The sequence below is a fragment of the Lethenteron reissneri genome, chromosome 9 (genome assembly GCF_015708825.2).
Source record: "Lethenteron reissneri isolate LAM-NWPU_2019-01 chromosome 9, ASM1570882v1, whole genome shotgun sequence".
NCBI classification, from domain to species: domain Eukaryota; kingdom Metazoa; phylum Chordata; class Hyperoartia; order Petromyzontiformes; family Petromyzontidae; genus Lethenteron; species Lethenteron reissneri.
Genome location: NC_083787.1, coordinates 6,787,578 through 6,808,679, shown reverse-complemented (window position 1 = coordinate 6,808,679; position 21,102 = coordinate 6,787,578). Strand labels below are relative to the sequence as shown.

Sequence of the window (21,102 nt, the reverse complement as noted above, 5' to 3'; positions counted from 1 at the left end):
ATGGGTCGACTAAGCCTCAAATGAGTGCGGTGTGTAAACATCGCCAGGAGAGAGACAAAGGCGGCCAGGCATGGCACTGGCCACTCACCCCTTTCTGCGCTTCATAGGTGGCTCACGAACAGTACTTGCACCAACAGTATGTTAAGGCTAAACGGGGGATCTTTGTCTTTTTACACACGCCATGGTGTCAAGATGTTAACTACCTCGCCTGGCGTACAGTTTGCAATCCCGACCATGGCGCCTGTATATTTTTTGAGTTTCCGTGTCCCTGTCCCCGTGGTCGCGTGGATTTTTCTCTGGGTCCTCCGGTTTTCCCCCTCCACATTTAGAATCAACACGCACTTTAGCGTATTTGGCTGATGTACATTTCCACACGAATGATAAGCCACTTCGTTGAGCTATCATTTGTGATAACCAGGTCGCCAGTTTTCCCCGCACCTCCGATTAGCACGGTTATCTACGTACGGTGCGAAAGAATTTCAACGTGTAACCTGTAAAAAGTGGGGTGGAAGATGGCAAGCTTTCACGTGCCCCACTCTGTTCAGTGAGCAATCATCAACGCGGTGACCGAACATCGATCATCGCATCTCCCGGTCTCCAGAACAACAACAACAACAACCACGGGCGAAATTGCAGCCGTCGCTCTGCATCTACATCAGCCGTGCACAACAGAAGAATAAGAAAACTAAAAATGTGTTATATAGCTCAGTGGTGGGATGTGAACGACCTCACCTGGAATACAGGAGGTCGTGGGTTTGATCCAAACCATGATGCCTGTATATTTGGAGTTTGCATGGTCTCCCTGTGGTCATTTGCACTTTTCTCCGGTGTTTCCCTCCAATTTTTAGAAACGAGGGTTTTAGAATATTTGGCTGCTAAAAATTTGCACCTGATAAGCCCCTTTCTTTGAGCTATCATTTGTGGCCAGGTCGCTTCGTAAAAAGAGCTATATAGCTAAGTGGGCCTCCCTTACCTGGTGGAGAGGGGGGAGGGTTTGAAAAAAAAAATTGACCAGTTTTTTTTACTTTACATTATGAGCAGGATGGGTGGTGGTGCGGGGGGGGCCTCCTCTCACCGCGGGTCGCTGCAGACGCGCTCGCGACGCGTCACCCCGCCGCCGCACGTGCGGGAGCACTCGCTCCAGCCGGCCCACGGAGCCCAGTTCCCCGGCACCGCGCGGGGTCCCTCCTCTCCGTGCCGTACACATTCGCCGCGACGGCACCACTGAGCCACGCGACACCACCGCACAGCACAACGGGGGCACAGCAGGGTCAGAGGCGCAGCCCTTGCAAGGTCGCTGCGAGGTGAAGGGGTCTCCGCTAGAGGGAGCACGAGAGAGAGCACGCTCTTAAGAGGGTGTTTTGGCCTATCTTCTTGGTTCTTTCGGTAAAGTCACGTAGAATGTAAATAATAAAATAATAAAAATATAACATAATTTAATAATTTTCACGACGTTTCGGCTACAACGCACGCAACCGTCCTCAGGTGGAGAGCAGGTCTGTCGAGTAGACAGAGTCTGACAGAGTCATTCAGACTGTCTACTCGACAGACCTGCTCTCCACCTGAGGAGGACGGCTGCTTGCGTTGGGGCCGAAACGTCGTGAGAATTATTTTATTATGTTTTTTATTTTATTATTTCCATTCTACGTGACTTTACCGAAAGAACCAAGAAGATGGATCCCTGCAGTCACGAAAATGTTTTGGCCTACTCTTCCACGCTGACCAGGTGGCTTGGAATAGGTGGGATTGCCCGCACTTAACCCAATCACACGCGACATGGTGAGCGATAATAATTACCTGTGGTGTACACATTTACGTCCCGAGGTGGACAGTGTATGAGCCATTCACCATGGCTATTATCCCCCCCACCCCCAGTCAAGGCATCTCCCCATTTAAACATGCAAATTGCCATCACTCGCCTCCAATAAGCCAGTAAAACTAAATCGAAATGTCCATCGCAAGAGGGTGGGGTCAGTCTCTCTCTGACCACCGCTGGTATGTGCGCAAAGCGGCGCCTGATCTATTAACGCCAGACTTTTAGCAGCTGCCCCAAGTCAGCATCCTGTGGATGTACTGCACGTGGAAGGATTCTCGCCGGGCTCCCACGTCGTTGCGGGGATATCTGTGATGCTGTGCGAAGTAAACATTTAAAGCTTTCGCGACTGCAGGGATTCATCTTCTTGGTTCTTTCGGTAAAGTCACGTAGAAGGTAAATAATAAAATAAAAAAAATAAAACTTAATAAATAAAAATTCTCACGACGTTTCGGCCACAACGCAAGCAGCCGTCCTCAGGTGAAGCAGCAGAGCTGTCGGAAAGACAGCGTCCCAATGAACACCGACAGCTCTGCTTCTTCACCTGAGGACGGCTGCTTGTGTTGTGGCCGAAACGTCGTGAGAATTTTATTTTATTATGTTTTATTTTCATTATTATTTTATTTCCCTTCTACGTGACTTTACCAAAAGAACCAAGAAGATGATTCCCCCGTTCATTTAACGACTGGCGAATGGCTTGCAAGCGGTGACATAGCGTGCGTGGCGTGGGCCATGGTGTGAGACATTATCAGAATGATATTATTTATTATACTGGAAGAATCCGATGAGCTGTAAAGCTCTTTTTCACAGATGTCCATTAGTTAATTGAGCTCCCCCCCCCCTCCCTCCCATCTTCGATGTAAACAATTAAGAATAATCATCTCCTGTCACGAGGCCCAGCTCCAGCTTCTGACAGATGGAGGAGGTGCCGGGGAGAGCCGTGGTGGTTACCGCCACTGAGAGGAGTAAACACGACCGGGCCCAATTGGACATTCGGTGATATGGGGGCCCACCCCCATCACCGCCCACACGCCACCACCACTGTTCGTCGCCGTGCATTGCTTTGGCAATGACGCGCGTACATAAAGCCTCGCTTGTTGTGACGTTTGAATAATTATTGTCGAGTTTTCTCTAATCGCTCTTCTCATGATTCCCTTTAGGGTTGTGCAGAGGTATGTGCATTCAGTGGTTTGTTTGGCACTTTCATCCCTTTTGGCGTCTCTATTTTTAATCGTGATATTTGTGGCCTCTGATAGCTTTTTTCTCTGTATGCTTTTCTTTTGTGCTTTCCACCCCATGTTCAGGGCACTGGCTTTAAAGTGGTCGCATCCAGGGTTCCTGTGACATCACGGCCGAGTGAGCAGCTCCAAACGGAGCGCTCCTATCTCAACTTAAACTAATAGACCCCTTTCAACCGGGTTTCTTACTTATAACTCATTTAAAGGTTTTGTTTCTCTCCCCCAACCTTGAAAACACGAAAGACTCGAATAGACGAACCTCCCCGCCCGAAGCCATCGGAAACCATCTCCAAGCCCCTATGGCCTCGTGTCTGGGACACACGAACCGAACCTGACCCCGTGGCAAGGCCAGGTGAATCCCTTCACATACCCCCCGAACACGATGGAAAGTGGTCACATCCATGTCAACGTTGTGCCTCTTCTTGAGTTTGAATCTGTTGCTTCGTATGAATTCCTAAACCTCCTGCACGAGACTTTAGATGTTAACCACCTTGTGTTGGCAGCTCTGTGCAGTCTTCTTCCAACTATGATGAAATGTGTCTTGCATTGCACCAGCCTGTGATCAATGCCAGCGGCGCTACATTTTTAGAGGGCGTCTTTGATCATCTCGGACTCATCTGTGAGAAATCAAGTCAACTTCATGCTTCATTTCTCCATATAGGCCCTTCCATATCCATTTTCTAGACTTCTTATTGAGAGAAAAAAGTGTTTATGATGGTCATGACACATACGTTCTGGCCTCTCACGTCCCAAAGCAAGAGTCACATTTACCATTCATACCATGTATCAAATGTACCATTCACACCATCTCCGCTACCTTTGCCTACCATTGTGTTCATCGCCCATCCTGATGTTGGAATCTGTTTTTGTGCTCGTTAAGAAGTCATAATTGACGTATACAATTGTTCTAGGACTACATCATCAGGCCTTGTTGGAGTATATGTTTGAATACTCTTGGGATGGCAGAATTAGACAGTGGTAACAAGTGCTCCTCGTCAAGAAGGCCCTGGCTTTCATTCCCTTTCTGTATAGATTCATACATTATCCCTCTTGTTCTGTATTGGTTTCCTCTGGGATATTTCTTTTTTACTAACATAGCTAAAATGAAGTTCAATTTAACTGATGCTGCCAAAACATCCCAATCATGATTTAAAAAATACGTGCAAATTACTCAAATTGGATTTCACACAGCAGCTACATTGCTCTCCTCCTGAGAAAAAACATTGCAGGATCCTCCTGAAAGATAGTCTTGAGACTCAGTGAAGCTTCCCTGGGTAAACAAACATCATAATAATTATACATCTTTAATTTGCGGTGGTTTGCGTGCCTTAACGTTAGCTGGAGTAACTTTTTCCTTAATATGAACATGAATCCTAACATTTGCTTTGATCCCCAGACAGCCTAAGGATTCCCCTTGATAATTTATTGATTTGTAATTACTTATAACAGTAAGTTGGCTACAATTTGCTCGACATATTAAGTTTGTAAAAACATAACCGTAAATTAATACATCATTGTAAAATTAGTAACTTGCATCCCTATTATCTCACAAGAGTATTAATATTAACTCTGTACTCAAATGACAGACAGTCATAATGTTGAGAAAGATGTAAAAGCCACTCTGACCTAATGTTAGCATAATTTTGGCCCCATAAGAACGCACTAATTACGTCGTATAATATGATTGTTTATTGATGTTAGCAATTCATTTATTGAAAAATAATGTGCATGAGCCTGTGTATTTTCTTAACATCCCATTTTGAAAACCTTTTTGGCAAACCCTCACGTAGTATATAGATACACAATGTATAGCAGGAGGGAGAAGTTTTTTTTTGTATACACTAAAGAACGTGCAATACTACTCCAGTTTATATTATCGTCTGCTGATTGTTAGTGATCTGCATGGTGGTGTCGGAATCCAGATGTCGATGGTCTAACGTCAGATTGCTTTTATTTTGAGCACATTTGAGATCGCTTGCTTCATTCACTGTGGCACCAAACCTCCACTTTACACACATTCCACAGGAACGTTTGCCAAAATGTAACTGCAACAAAAATAAACGGGCCGGGAAAATACTCTCCCGTTACCGCGTTTGTCGCTGCAATATTTAGCCGAAGGTTTCCTGGTCCCGATTCTGTGCAACATTCGCATTAAAAAATGTTGATTTTGGTGGAAAGCAAAGGGCAGGAGAGAATAAACAAACCCAACTTTGAAGCTAAAGGTTAAAATAAACACGCCATATTTGAAATTATGAAATTCATCAAAAAGTAAATGCTCAACCGTTTAAAGTTTATCGCCGCTGAGGATTATTTTTTAAAATTTTCCCCACTTTGTAATAAAGTTTATTTAAATGACCGTTGCCAAAAGGAACACTCGGAAAGTTAAACTGCTTTCCCTGCAATGAATTAACCTGGAAACCGAAAACAATAATCACGTGCATTTGTGAAAAGTCTGCCTCTTAAGCTTTATTTGTAAAAGCTGCTGAGCATCAAGATTCTAAAAGCCAGGTGGACAAATTAATAAACCCATCCACGACTAGTATTCAATGTGTGAAGGTGCAGTGCATTGCCATATTGATTATATTTCTCATTACTTATTCAATTTGTACTTCCTAATTTCGCATTACTTAATCTCTCAATATAATTCACTTCAATTCAGCGTCAATGCCAGTGTCTCCATGCTCAAGAGAGCAATGAGTATTATATATTTCCATTGATAGTCTAAAGCCAGCGTTTGAAATTCCACATTTTCATGGCAGTGTAGTTTCTTTCCACAGGATAACCACTATGGACTTACTATAAAGCTCTGTAGTAAAACTCCTCTTATTCGTGGCCCGATTACCAATGATGCCTACTGTCCACTAAACGTGTAGGGTCTGCAAAACACCCATTATCCGCACCACGTTTTATTATCTGTGATTATCCGTTATTTATTTTTTTGTTTGCTGATAAGTGGAGTACATTCACAGATAAAATTGCGGCATCACAGGATCTGGGATGCTGAAATTGGGCTCTAACTGGGACTTAAACCCAGGAATTTCCAATTGTAAGTGCTCGAACTACAGTGCCACTCAACTGGTTGCGAATGCAATAGCAACTGAAAGTACACCGCACAGGACGGTGACTACTTTGTATAAGATGACCAGGCCATGGCCGAGCAGCTCGGGTTTGCCACTGTCCTGCTTTGCCCAGGACTGGCCTCTTTTTGTGGTAACTGTCCTGGAAATTATCGAAGTCTTCGTAGGACAATCTTGATTTGAAGCTTTGTTGACTGCAGGAATCCATACTCTTTGGCTCTTTCGGTAAAGTCACGTAGGTATAAATAAAATAAAATAAATCACGTCTTCAGGTAAAAATCGCGACAGCGGCGATGTCTGCTGCGAGCAGCACGATGTCCGCTCCCTTGTGAGCAGACGTCGCAGCTGTCGCGATTTTTACCTGAAGACGGGCGCTTGTGTTGCGTTCGAAACGTCGTGATTTATTTGATTTTATTTCTAACTCCGCAGGACGTCATAAGACCTGGCATTTTTGCCAGTTGCTGCATTTACGTGTAAACAACAAACAAAAAAACTCAACACATTCATTAATAATACTGTGTGAGCTTAAAATAAAATATATATAATAGGTGACATTTCAGGTGATGACCCTTCTTCACAGTATATTTCCATTTAATTCTCTGTCCTCCAATATTGCGAGATAGTTTCTTCCCAAGATATGTCCATTAGGTTTGCAGCTCATAGGTGGCAACAGTATTAAAGCAGGACTTGTAATGTCCCAGGAAGACTTCCAGATTTCCCAGGACAGCAATTACCCTCAACAAGAGGACGATCCAATGAAAATCAGGACAGGTGGCAAAGCTCATCCAGACCGAACAGAGCCTCTGCAGCCCGTCTATAGGAGTAGGTAGCAATATTTTCCCCACTGGCATCAAAGACAAAACACCTTTCCTATGACTCCTTCCATTTTACTTCAGGAGTAGTTCTACGAAGGCCTCTTTTGAGGACTGTTCTCTGGTACACAGTGACACACGGTGCACTCTGAGCATTCTAAATCGTACTTCTTCTTCCTACGGCATGGCGCAATGTACACAGATGTTCATTGCTAAGAAAGGCTACGACGCAAAGAGGATCCGGTTTGTCATACAGCTGCTGGGATTCTCTCTCTCTCTCTCAGGGGCTCACCATGTTGCTGGCACATGCGGTGCCCTCGGCTGCCGGCAGGAACTTGGTCTCGCAGTGCCGCCCGTCTCGGTGACACCACAGCGCCTTGCAGACGTCCTGCGCACGCCGGAGGAACGGGCGTCTGGGTCACGAGTGGCGAGCGCGTGGGAGCGCTGCGAAAGCCACCCTCCGCACGTGCATGCCAAACACACAAGTGCACAAAAACCAAGACGAAATCCCCCAGTATTAGCCTTCAACAGACTGTAGGGGGCAAGAGCTGGCACACGAGGGGGGTTGGATGGGCAGCGCCAAGCCCGACCGCCTTTGTCTCCCCAGTGACGATGTTTACACATCGCACCAGGGACTCATTTTAGGCTGAGTCGACCTAAGGGAGGCCCAGGACTGGTTCAGATAATTGTCACCGGTGTTGGCCGTGAGCGGGAATCAAACTACCACTCCCCACATATAAGTACACACACACAGATAAAGGCACTCGCGAACACAAACACACATACACACCGACATACAAAAGGCGGAGATGCAATGTTTAGCTGTGTAGACCACAGCACATTTTATTTCTGCTCGTGATGCAAGATGGAGTGGTGGTGTCGCCAGCATCACACCACGACGGCTCTGCCTCGCCCGTGCCGACTCTCGCAAACTCTGCCAGGCACTCATGGACCAAGTCAGCGCAGGGGTTGGCAAACGAAATAACAATAGCCACACGTCAGGCAAGCATTTAGGGCTGAGTCAAGCCACAACAGGCCCAACAAAGGTTCTGATACCACTTACATTAGCCAGGGCTCGGAATCCAATTCAGTGAGCCGGAGTCATTGAACAGCGTGAAAACCACAAGTGCCATTATTCCCTACTACACGCACACATATTTAACAAAGGTCTGCGACGTAACCAATTGCGGTGACTGCAATGTGTAATTATAATGATCTGCTGTTCCTTGAAAGTGTGTGGAGCTTGAATGCATTTGTACACTTTGGCATTGAGAAAAAATAATCATTGGGCAGTTATTCAAGGAAATGTGCTATTTGAGTCACGCTAGTCAGCACGTATGATTTACAAGGTCGAGCCTTGCAGCCGGGTGCAAGTTAGGGCTTGTCGGAAGCTCTAAGTTCTTGCATGGAATATGTAACCAATTAAATGTTTTCACAAGTGTGTTGCCAGTGTAAGTGTGTCGGTGATGCATTGGGAGAAACTCTGGCAGCTTTAGCAAGGCCATTCTGAGATAGGTGCATTGTACGTGTTATTTTTATACCATCAAGTTGTTTATTGAAATGGAATAAGTAACATTTACTAGAGTACTAGAGACTGGTCCCAGCCATGAAAATGTAGAATTTCCACCCTTGGTTCAGGACCGCTGAAGGAGGCAAGCAACCACCCCACGCTCATTTTACAAGCGATGCAACTGTGACTTGACCTTTGACCTGAGCCGTACACGCTGCTTCGCTGAAAGTGATAACACACAATCTGTCATCAGTTCAGCAATAGGCAGCCTTGCTTTACTAAAATAAGGGCCAGTCAATTATGGTTTGGTGTGCTGCCCAACTCAGCAGGCTTCCCAGCCACTTCAAACCTCTTATTTCCTGCCCGCATGAAAACGTAGGAAAAAAAAAGAAAGAGACAAAATAAAAATGTGTCCTTTGAAAGTTAGCAGAGCGTGTGTTTCAGCCGGCAAGCAGCTAAAGGCCGACCACTACTGCCAAGCACGTTCGCACACTGTGCCACAAATCGATCGCCGGATTTATAAATGAACCAACTACGTGTGAATTGGCTTCATTCTCACCTTTACCAAACCCTCACCTTCGTTTCCCCTCTCTGCCATGTGGAATCCCATGCAGAATTTGTCATCATGGTACACTGGACTTGCTATCTCCCAGCGAAGCAGTTCAAATAACTCGCAAATCTCCCCCGCCTCTGGCCCACTCAACCAGTATCAATTGAGAGGCAACGGTTCTCTGATCGGCAGGCCGTGGTGCCATTGCGTAAAATAATGGTGGACCCACCTCTTCCAAGCCTTCTGGGACAGCATGGAAGAATAGGCCAAGATTATCCTCAACAGGGGCTTTCTCGAGCTCCCCTACTAAGAGGCTGGCCTTGGAAACAATCCCACTGCTCTCCTGTGCTCAGAACCCGTGCCCCGTCTTCTCCGTTCTTACAAAGCAGCTTGAAATGCGGATGATAAAACAAATTGCATACTATTCGGCTGTGTTTCTCTTCACGCGATGCTGCCGTTTGCTCTTCTCTGCAGCTCCGCAGGGACTGGGTACTGTTTTCATCGCATTGCCTCGGTGGCGTGGGAAGATTTTTGCAGGGGCATTCTCTTCCGTTGAAGTCTTAGTCTGTAGCTCGGATTGAGATTTTAATTTTAACAAGCGTTTTAAGGTTGTGCTGCTCTAAGGCATTTATGTTTTTTCTCTGGGAACTTTGTGCTCATTGTTCGGATGTGTTTTTTTAAGTTATCTTTGCCGCCTTCTGCTGGCATTTTCTTTCTATCTCTTGCAGGCGAGATGTGTATCTCAATCGACTCTTTAGTTAAATGAAAAAGCTCAACCTTTATCTCAATTGTGCTATAATCTCAAACGTAAAGATGTTTCTTTTGTTTATCTTAAACTCCTTCAAGTCACGAGAACATTTTGCGTCACTGATCGGGCCCCGGAAGGTGACGGCACGGAACACTTCCACAAGTCTGTCTTGTGAAATGCTGCTGTCTCTTCAAAAAATATGACGAGAAAGCAGCATTCCTTTAAGTAAGTGGTCAGTTTGGTTTCCCACCCCCAAACCTCAACAGCTCTCTAGGAGGAATGCGCTGCCAATTTTTTTAATTCACCAGAAAAAAGATAGATCGTTTCGGATTTTTCCCGAAAACCAGAAAGTAGCATCACTAACATAACATCACGTCCGCTCCTTGTCCCCGCCAAATATGGTGCCACGTGGCACCATCACGTGACGCCACCATTGTGTGCACGAAGACATTTTTAGATTGGGTGCTTGGTGGAATTGATGCAAAGATCCCAAAGAGATCCCAAAATCCATTCATTAAGAAGACGAAACGTTCCAAATCTGACAATCGTCCATTCTCTCTACAGGTAGGGGAATCGGAATCTACGTGCTTGTGTTCACACCGTCCACACATTTAGTGGACGTCTCTGCGGATTCTGTCGTGGCCAGGGGAGGGCTGAATCCGACGACACACGTCTGTCGGGTCGCTCGTTTTGTGCAACGCGTTCGGCGGTGTAGAGCGCCACACACACGGCGCGGCTCAAGGCGTCCACGGAGCCAAGGAGCATGAAGTGTATCGGGAACTTGGTGAGCGGTCTGCATAAGTGTGACGCGTGTGTTTACTCGGTAACACGAGCTGCTATTCTCCGCAATCCTTTGCAAACCGTTGCCAACAATTTAACAGCGAGGATACAAAAATCATTGACAATATGCCTTGCAATTCTGTACTAATCATCGTAGAAACATTCCATTTACCAATGAGAAAAGGTCAGCTCCATACCAGCTGGATTTTTTGGTTTTTCCACGGTAATTAAAAGCGAGGGAGGGGGGGTGGGACACGGCGCAACGCGCTCCCGTTACGAGGGCAGCATACGATGTTAACAGCCTCGCTTACCAGCCAAACCCCAACACGTAACCACTCGTAATGTAGGTCGCATTCAAGCAGAACTCCTTCATCCACCCGCATCTATGCGCTGACCACATGATTGCTCTCAGCTGTGAGATGAGCATCAAACTTCCATGTTCACAGTCGGCAAATTACCCTAAGTGCGATGGGAGGGGGCTGGTCTATTCATGTGCTATTATTTTGTGCGATTGTAGTGTATTTTTAGGGTCCTTCCTAGAGCGTACATTGGCAGTGCTTCTATAATGCGAGGATACAAATGAGGCGGTCTGTTTTTTCCCCAACTTCCAGTTTGATATTTTTAGCCAGTGAGCTGAAACCAGTCGACGTTTTTTTTTGAATGGTGAAATAATAATTGTCAATCTTTGTAATAATCCACATTGGATGGTGCGCCAGTTGACGTCAGATATATTATACATCTCGGAGCCACACAGCAAATTTACCGGGCTATTACGAGACACAATGAGCACAAAGTGCACTGTTGCTAAAATGTGTGTTTTACTACGCCAATTCATGAAGTGCATCTATACAATGTATTGTTCACTACCTCGCCTGGTATACAGGAGGTCGTGGCTTTGCACTACGAATCGAGAGACCCGAGTTCGATTCCTGCTCACGGCCAACAGCTGTGACAATTATCTGAACCAATCCTGGGCCTCCACTAGGTCGACTAAGCCTCAAAATTAGTACCTCGTGCAATGAACAAACATCGCCAATCTGAATACAAAGGCGACCGAGCGTGGTGCTGGCAACCCCACCCCCTCGTGCGCCCCGTGCTGCCCTTCGCTCGCTAACCGCACTTGCCCCAACAGTGTTAAAGGCTATAGCCGGGGGATCTTTGTCTTTAGTGTAGGGTTGCTGTGCAGCTCACCCGCTTGCCCTCAGAGCACATGCGCGCGACGGTACCGAACAGCCACCGGCACTGCGTGTCGCCATCGTACAGCTGGCCCGGCAGCTCCTCGGGGAAACGGAAGGGCACGGAGGTCTTGGGTTTGTCGGCCAGGCAGGCGGCTTGTGGGGAACTGGCAGCAGAGACAACAGAACTCGAACGAGCGCACCGACAAGAGAGACCGAACGACCGCGACCACAACAGAACTCCTACGATCGCGACGCCGACAACAGAACTCCAACGATCGCACCGACAAGAGAGACCGAACGACCGCGACCACAACAGAACTGGAATACGATCGCGACGCCGACTAATCGTCGAGCGCCCAGCGCCCACCCCTCTAGAAGGAAACGGCCCTGGCCACTTTCCTGCCGAGTGGAATTTTGCGATTGCACTGCCGCGCGGCTCTCAGGCGCGTTTTTTTGCGGGACGTGTATCGCGGAGATATTCGGCACGACGTCCGACGTTTCGCTTCTGCAGGTGGAGGACTCATCTTCTAGGTTCTTTCGGTAAAGTCACGTAGAAGGAAAATAATAAAATAATAAAAATAAAACATAATCAAATAATTCTCACGACGTTTCGGCCACAACGCAAGCAGCCGTCTTCAGGTAGAGAACAGGTCTGTCCTTCTACGTGACTTTACCGAAAGAACCAAGAAGATGAATCCCTGCGGTCACGAAAGGTGGAGGACTCTTTTTGAAAGGAGGAAGAAAGAAAAGTCTCCATTGGTCAGCGATTCAAAAGAAAGCGTTGGGCAGCTGGAAAGTTTTGATTTAAAGCTTTCGTGACTGCAGGGATTCATCTTCTTGGTTCTTTCGGTAAAGTCACGTAGAAGGGAAGTAATAAAATAATAAAAATTAAACATAATAAAATTATTCTCACGACGTTTCGGCCACAACGCAAGCAGCCGTCCTCAGGTGAAGAACAGGTCTGTCGAGAAGACAGAGAGAGAGTCTGTCTTATGTTTTATTTTTATTATTTTATTATTTCCATTCTACGTGACTTTACCGAAAGAACCAAGAAGATCATGATGAGTGTTTGGTGCAATGGGGTCCACGGATGAAATGCACCTCATACATACACATTATAATTAGTTGGCACAATGAGGAGCGCAGGTAGTGCATCTGCCAGTCGAGTCAGTCAGCGAGCTTGCAACACTTCACGTGGCCTCAACGTGCACCCGGTGACGTTACCACCACTTTGAGAAGAACGGCAGCTGTTGTTATTTTGGCGTCATGGCTAGATTGATACTAATTGCTTTAGAACTGCTTTTTTGTTTGTTGTCCTTCCCCCCCTCCCCGCACCTCCGATTGGCACGGTTGGCTACGTACGGCGCAAAACAAACTCAACACGAATTAAATACTCGTACTTGTCGACAAAAGTGGCTCTGGCGGTACGGGCTGTGGCGGTCTTCGTGTTCTGGCAGCGAGAGTGAGCCGGGCGCACGAGCACTTACTTGAGGAAGCGGTGCAGGTACTGGCGGCTGCAGTCCGACCAGGTGAAGACGCCGTTGTTGCCGGCGAGCGTCGGAGACATGATGCTCCCCTCGGTTTTCTTGCACGCGTTGCCCTCGCCGTCGTGGATCATGCCGAAGCTGGCGAGAAGCGCGCAAAATCGAAAGGCAGGGAAAAGGGGTGGAGGGGGGGGGGTTATCCCCATGGGGACAACACCGACTGTTGTTTTCGCGAGCGCCTATTGAGGATGGCCACGGCGCGCGACCGAGGGTTCGTGTGCTCGGAGCCCGGGTTGTGTAGTTTTTTGGTGAGCAAATGCAGCGATGAAAATATCGCTCAGCCACAAGTGTTTTTATTATATTTTAGAGAACGATGACCGTGATGGCAATAAATAGACGTGATGGCAACAACGGCTGCCCCGGCGAAAGTACCGATGGGTAACTACGATTAGATGAAATTACCGAGTCCGAATTAAGGCACAGACTGGGATTATGTAGTCATGTCGTTAGAGACCGCAGTGCACTCAGGGAGACCAAAACACGGTAACTGGCTTCATAATGCGTGGAAAAACGATTCTCAATTCATCCGATTGGCTCATATGATAGTATGAGTGGAAATTGTGCGCCCCTCGCACCAGACTAATACTTCACGAAAGTTCAACAGGTGGCCATCAGTGTAAATGTTGTTGACGAAATGAACACTGGTCAGAACCCTGGCAAATTGTGACCTTTGACTCCCCCAGTGCTGGGTATTCACACTCCCCACCGGGTTCTCAATGAAGGCTGAGTTGACCTAGGAGAGGCCATTTACAGGAGCACGCGCCAGTCATTTAAATCCTTTATATTAAGTTCACTTGCGTGCTTGCTTGCTTACGACCGTGCAAATCTTTCGGCCGTTTTTTAACCCACTTCCCGTGATCCAATCGAGCTGACATTTTGCACACAGACTCGTTGTGCGTGACAATTTCTTTCCGTGAAATTTTTTTTCCAAAATTTGACACTTTTTTGGTAAAAAAAGATTATATTTAATTACCAATTGCTTAATGGTAGCAGGCAATCATCTGACCCATAGGTGGCAGCCATCTCAAGCCAGAGGACGAGAGGACTCTAGCCGCCCGTTTCAAAGACCAATGTGGGCTGGGTTGTGGCCCATTGAACACGCATATAAAGGATTTATAGTGAAAAACTTTGTTTTTACGGGTTCATTTTTTTTCCCACTAATGTTTGTCATTGGTAAAGATCCAACAAGCGTGGGATGACACTCATCTCCACTCACGGCTCCGAGACGTCGAGTGTTAACCGGAGGTGCTCCTTTAAGCCTGGGGCCCTTGCCAAGCTCGCTACAACACTGCTCTGAGACAAGAGTGGAGTTTACGCGTTCTTCAGGGCAGGGGACCAGTCTCTCCATAGGACAACGACTGCTGGCATCCCACAAAGTGGTATTCATTTTAATGTCCTGAGATGATGATGATAGGCTGACACCTGACGAGGATTTTAAGTCGTAACTTTCCGATCACGGGTCAAGCACTCTGCGAGAGCGTGCCTCGTACATACGCGTGTCGAATCCAGATATCTCGTTGAACATTTATACTCGTCAATAGTTTTAGCTTTTTGTAATTCCTTTAAACCGGTGTAATTTCACACGAATCACAAGCGATTTGTAAAAAATAAAAATCACACAATGAATCGTATATCTCTCAGGCCCATTAAAATGACATGGCACGGAGATTCAAATTTCGAGAACCTCACTCTTTGACAGTTCCCTAAATTCCATATCTGATTATGTGAACGGCCACAAATTAGACTCCGTGTTTACACTTATCATGCGAGCAAGTGTACTCGTGGATGTTATATTTAGTTCAAGTTTGCCTTGGCATGAATCCACATGGCATGACGTTGTGTGCGCAAGTCTTACATCCCCATTTAGACCCGGTGCAAGATATGTTATACACTGCCCAAGGCAGTCAGAGTGTTGCTTGCTAGGTGTGGGAATAACCGTGTTTATCCAGGTGTATGGTAATGCATATTAAATATACAACACGCGCGCGCGCATAAGCGCACATGCATACATTTCTACACGTGGCCAGCTGCACACTTTGTTTACAGCATGCAAAGTGATATATTACCACCCTCTACAATTTCCCACAATCAGATCTTGCCAATAGATGTAATAGAAGATTGGCTGTACATCAATGTATACAGTTACCTCGAATGGTCACACCTGGCATAACAGATTTCTCAACTCGTTCACCACGCAACAAAGATCCCCCGTGTAGCCTTAACAGACTGTTGGGGCAAGTGCTGTTCGCGAGCACCTATAAAGGCCGGCACGGCACACGAGAAGATGGGTGGCCAACACCACGCCCGACCGCCTTTGTCTCCTCAGTGGCGATGTTTACACAACCGCACCAGATACTCATTTGAGGCTGAGTCCACGTAGGGGAGGCCCAGGACCAGTTCAGATAATCGTCACTGGTATTGGCTGTGAGCGGGAATCAAACCCGAGTCGCCAGGTTCGTAGCGCAGCGTGCTAATCGCTACACTACCGCTCACCACACATATACACACACAAATGTCTACACTGCATAGCAATTGATTGAGTTGATTGTAGCAAACACTGCGACTAATGTATGTGACACACACTACTGCATTAGCATGAGTTCAAGTCCCGGTCACGGGGTTAGTGTAACAGATCTTGTCTCTGAGATCGGTAAACATGAACACTGCACGGCACAGTGAGGCTAAAAAAAAACATGATCTGAAGTCAAGAAAGGTGGCTGTGCTGTGGGCAAACGATCCCTGTCATAGGAATGTGGAATTGTCAAAAGCTGGTTGGTTCAGAACCACCATGAAAGATGAGCAGTACTGCCAAACAGAGATGTGTTGGTTTCACGCGTAGGCTTTCACGACCAATATCATCCACAATACAGGTTATTTTAGGGGGTTTGGTCGCGTAAATATAAATGTGTCATTAAACTCGCCACCACCCGACACAGCCAATTAGTAAGGTTTGTCACGTAAACAGAGCTTGCCAATTCGTTACTAGTACAGCACACCGGTGTGTTGGAGAGCAAAGCCACAACATTTACGATCTGAGTACGACGTTTCGCCAGCAATTACAACTAGCTTCGAATTGGCTGTGTCGGGTGGTGGCGAGTTTAACGACACATTTATATATTTACACGATATAACCCCCAAAAAAACCCCGTATTATAGAGACGCGCTGCTTCAGTGAACCTCGACTGGTTTCTTTAATATTACGACACACAAAGGCACGTTCACATTCGCGGTTGACATACAAGCACGCACGATGGGTTCACGTACAGCATCCATTCTACGTGTACGCGGAAAACATCGTGCGGTGCGAGACGTATCCATACTCTTGGGTTTTTTCGGTAAAGTCACGTAGGTAAAACATTTTAATTAATAAAAGTAAAATAAAACAAATTAAAAAATTCACGACGTTTCGGAAGCAACACAAGCCTCCGGATTCAGGTGGAACCGTCACAGCCACGACAGCTGTATCAAGTAAATGAGAGATCACAAGAAATACTACCCCGTATATATAATGGTTGAGGGGGGAAGGGCCAGGAACGGCACACCTTTTTTATTAATATGGTAAGGTGAGGCTTAAGATCTCTCATTTACTTGATACAGCTGTCGTGGCTGTGACGGTTCCACCTGAAGACGGAGGCTTGTGTTGCTTCCGAAACGTCGTGAATGTTTTAATTTGTTTTATTTTACTTTTATTAACTAAAATTTTTTACCTACGTGACTTTACCGAAAAAACCTAAGAGTATGAATCCTTGCAGTCACGAAAGCTTCAAACCGAGACGTATCCAGTTCACCGTAACTTAAACAGCAAGTGCAATTACCGCTTAAGGAAGTGATCGTGAATGTAATCACAGACTACAACATTTGTACTTATGTCTTGTACATGTCACGGTTATTTTTCAACGGAACTGACCGTAAGGGTGATGCCGTATTTGCACAAAGCTTGATTTGTTACCTACTTTTTTTCCCTGCCTGTGTGCTTTTGGAAAGAGCTTGTGCACACACATGTATCATTAATTCATTAGCATTAATAAAATAACATAAATCTTACATTTCTTTTTCCGTTGTTTTTTAACAATCCTTGAAAAATTGTTCCCACTTAATTTTTTTTAATGGATCCCTCAGGCATTCAATATTTAAAGCAATGCATATTTGCACACGCACACACACTTGCAATAGCATGCACACACACGTTTTAATTTATTTTTTTATATATATAAACGAGAGGGACAAGATCTATTCGTGAACACCTTTCGTATTCTCTGAACTATAAGAAACAGCTTCACTCCCAATGTATTTCAAAGCAAACGTTTGGGATGAGCCTCAAATTCTAGTCGGCGCGTGTGCGCGTGTGTGTGAGTGAGACCAGATCTGGGTACGTGTATCGACACTCGGCACAAGTTTGGGGGCGCGTCTGCTTTTCTAGAACGTCTCATAATCTGGCGATCACGGTATTAACGAGCACAATAATAATAATGAGATGAATTTCGATTTAAAGCTTTCGTGACTGCAGGGTTGGTTCTTTCGGTAAAGTCACGTAGAATGGAAATAATAATAAAATAATAAAAATAAAACATAATAAAATAATTCTCACGACGTTTCGGCTGCTTGCGTTGTGGCCGAAACGTCGTGAGAATTATTTTATTATGTTTTATTTTTATTATTTTATTATTTCCATTCTACGTGACTTTACCGAAAGAACCAAGAAAAATAATGAGATGCTTTTCAAAGAGCGCACTTCATTCCCGGGGCATCCCAGAGTGCTGCGCACGCAATACTCAACTGACAACGTGACAACACATCTCATTCTAGATTTGAAGCTTTCGTGACTGCAAGGATTCATATTCTTAGGTTTTTTTGGTAAAGTCACGTAGGTAAAAAAATGTAATTAATAAAAGTAAAATAAAAATAAAATAAAAATCACGACGTTTCGGAGGCAACACAAGCTTCCGTCTTCAGGTGGGACCGTCACAGCACGATACCTGTATCAAGTGTGATACAGCTATCGATAGTGTGATACAGCTATATTGATACAGCTATCGTGCTGTGACGGTTGCACCTGAAGACGGAAGTTTGTGTCGCCTCCGAAACGTCGTGATTTTTTTATTTTATTTTACTTTTATTAATTTCAATTTTTTACCTACGTGACTTTACCGAAAAAACCTAAGAATATGAACACATCTCATCTCAAATACTCTGGAAGGAGACCCCTCCCCCCCAATGGCAGCTGTGTCTTTGCAGCGCAGGGCGACTCAGCTCCTGGCCGGCAAGGCGAGCATTGGGTCTTGCAGGAGGTGGGAAAGAATTGCGGCTGTGTGCAATCCCAATTGAGGATGTATATTTGAAGGTGAGTGCAGCACGTAATGCGGTAGTGGTGGGGTCATGGTTGCACGCTCGTATTTACACGATCAACAGGGACTCACAAGGCACCAGCTTTCATGCTTCACCACCACAGGTAGCTCCCTCCGAAGAGAAGCGCTCACGTGTTAAAATATACCCCGAAATGTCTATGCCACGTTTCAAGAGCCAGTATCAAACTTTTTTAAACTACCTTTCACATTGGACGCCAGTCAACAGTCGAACGATATCAAGTGTGTGTGTGTTACATTTACAATATACATATCATCTCGGTGGGTTTTCAAAAGTTGTTCATTACTTGAACAGCCTAAATCTCGTTTTTCAAGTATTCTTCGAATGCCTACATCCTCTGGGTAAAGTTATTTGTTTAATGTTTCTCCGAACTGACTTTTGCCAGAATCCTGTGTTATGAAAAGTTATTCCGTGATCCACCTTTAGCATTTCATTGACTCTATTTTGCCTCCTAGTTGTAGGATTGTTCCAATGTTTGTTTTATTTTTATATAATAAAAAAATGTTTCTGCTGTAAATTTTTTGGTTTGTTTTTACCCTGGTTATCCTTGAACATGATCATTTTATTTCAACAGGTTCTAAACACGTAAATTATTTTTAAAATATATAATCGACAAACATTTAATAAGTAAATGAACGAGATACTGGTTTCAAATACCAATTGTCACTGCGCAGTCATTAATCGGACTTGGGCAGCCAGAATTGTAGCTTTAATGCCTTAACCATAACACCCCTGCCATATACCAATGCACAAATATCCGCATATAGGTTGTTGGGGAAAGTGCTGTTATCGAGCACCTACGAAGGGTAGCATGGCCCACGAAGGGGATGAGGCGTGGCTCAGATCCCACTCACGACTTACATTTCAATCGCCAAGAGTCGAAATTAGGTCACTGGGTTTGCAGCACCGCGTGCTAACCGCTATGCCACTACTCCCCATGTGCGCACACACGCACACGTGGGCTGCACAGGCTACCAACTTTTGGAACTGACAAACACCGCTCCCCCCCCCCCCCCACACGCATGTTATGCTTGGCAAAAATATATTCCTGACACTTCAAAATGAAACGTAATCTCATGATCTAATTTTCCTAATTCACGTGTCAGCAAGCTAAATAAAAGTTTTTTAAATAAATAATTGTTTTAAAAAGTGGGAAGAAATTATTGCCACATTATTTATGCTGCATGTGTAACCCAGTCTTAATAGTAGTGAGTAACAATCAGTTTTAATGCAGAATGTACTATTAGGAATTTGTTTGCCAAAAAACATTAAATCTCGTTTAAAAAAGAATGCTGAACACTATCCTTCCCCGTTGAGCCTTTGAGATACTGACAAAACATCATTTGCTTTGACATCGTGTTGTTGATGATGAGAACATTTAACAGGAATATGCCCCACTAGCTGTTCGCCTTCAAGAATGGCTTTTAAGAGGTTTACGTCTGTCCCATCTGCAGTTTTTAGGTACGATTTTGAAAGAAGTTGACTCAGTATTCTGACCATACACGCAACAATGGTGCATTTGTCTCCGTGCGTGTTTAATTACGAGCAAATGTTCCGAATAAAAAACAGAAAAGAAATGTAAAGCACATTGGAGATGGCTGGGTTTTTAGTGCAGAAGGCGAATGTCATGTCAGAGCACTTCTCAGCAAGCACCACTGGAGATTCTGGGTTCAAATCCAGACATCCGCCTGTGATATATCTGGGCTCATGAGTGCATCGAGGTGATGATCTCACCCCAGTCACCAAAGACGGCATACACACAAAAATTCACGATATTGAATGTTGTTTTTCCACTTAATATTATTTCCGTTCTGAGAATGAAATACATATCATTTCATTGACATTTTTGGCAAATGCACTTTGCAGGGCACACCTAATGTGTATGGTTAAAGAGGGATATTTAATAGGCTTCAGAAGTAATCGTCCCATGCCATCTTCTTCGGCTGCTCTATGACACAAGGTAGTGTACTGCTTACTGTGAGAGTTCAGAATTAAATGTCTGCATCTCATGACAAGACACTGAGAGCACCATCACGATGCAAGTGGGATAGGGAGGGGAATACATTAATTCTAGATTTGAAGCTTTCGTGACTGCAAGGATTCATGTTCTTAGGTTTTTTTCGGTAAAGTCACGTAGGTAAAAAAATTAAATTTAAATTAATAAAAGTAAAATAAAAATAAAATAAAAATCACGACGTTTCGGAGGTAACACAAGCAACACAAGTCTCCGTCATCAGGTGGGACTGTCACAGCTAGATTTGATACAGCAAATTTAGCTGTGACGGTCCCACCTGATGACGGAGACTTGTGTTGCCTCCGAAACGTCGTGATTTTTATTTTATTTTTATTTTACTTTTATTAATTTTAATTTTTTACCTACGTGACTTTACCGAAAAAACCTAAGAATAGGGAAAAACATGTACACCCATAGCAGTGATCTCCAAATGTACAATTTTCCTAAGGGTTAATTTACGTTCATTCTCTTCAC

At 45.0% G+C, this 21,102-nt stretch overlaps 1 protein-coding gene across 3 annotated transcripts in view; it reads right to left on the bottom strand.

Annotated features, from left to right (window-relative positions):
• Window positions 1–21,102, bottom strand: part of LOC133340501 (A disintegrin and metalloproteinase with thrombospondin motifs 18-like) — a 119,540-nt gene that overhangs the window by 32,457 nt on the left and 65,981 nt on the right. For all 3 annotated transcript variants that reach the window (XR_009754906.1, XM_061548802.1, XM_061548803.1), the window contains 4 exons: window positions 13,194–13,331; window positions 11,720–11,870; window positions 7,233–7,328; window positions 1,076–1,224 (listed from right to left, as the gene is read on the bottom strand). Coding sequence is in view for 2 of the 3 variants with exons in the window: in XM_061548802.1 (XP_061404786.1) it covers window positions 1,076–1,224; window positions 7,233–7,328; window positions 11,720–11,870; window positions 13,194–13,331 (534 nt within the window). In the remaining variant the exon portion in view is untranslated. The remainder of the gene's footprint in view (window positions 1–1,075; window positions 1,225–7,232; window positions 7,329–11,719; window positions 11,871–13,193; window positions 13,332–21,102) is intronic.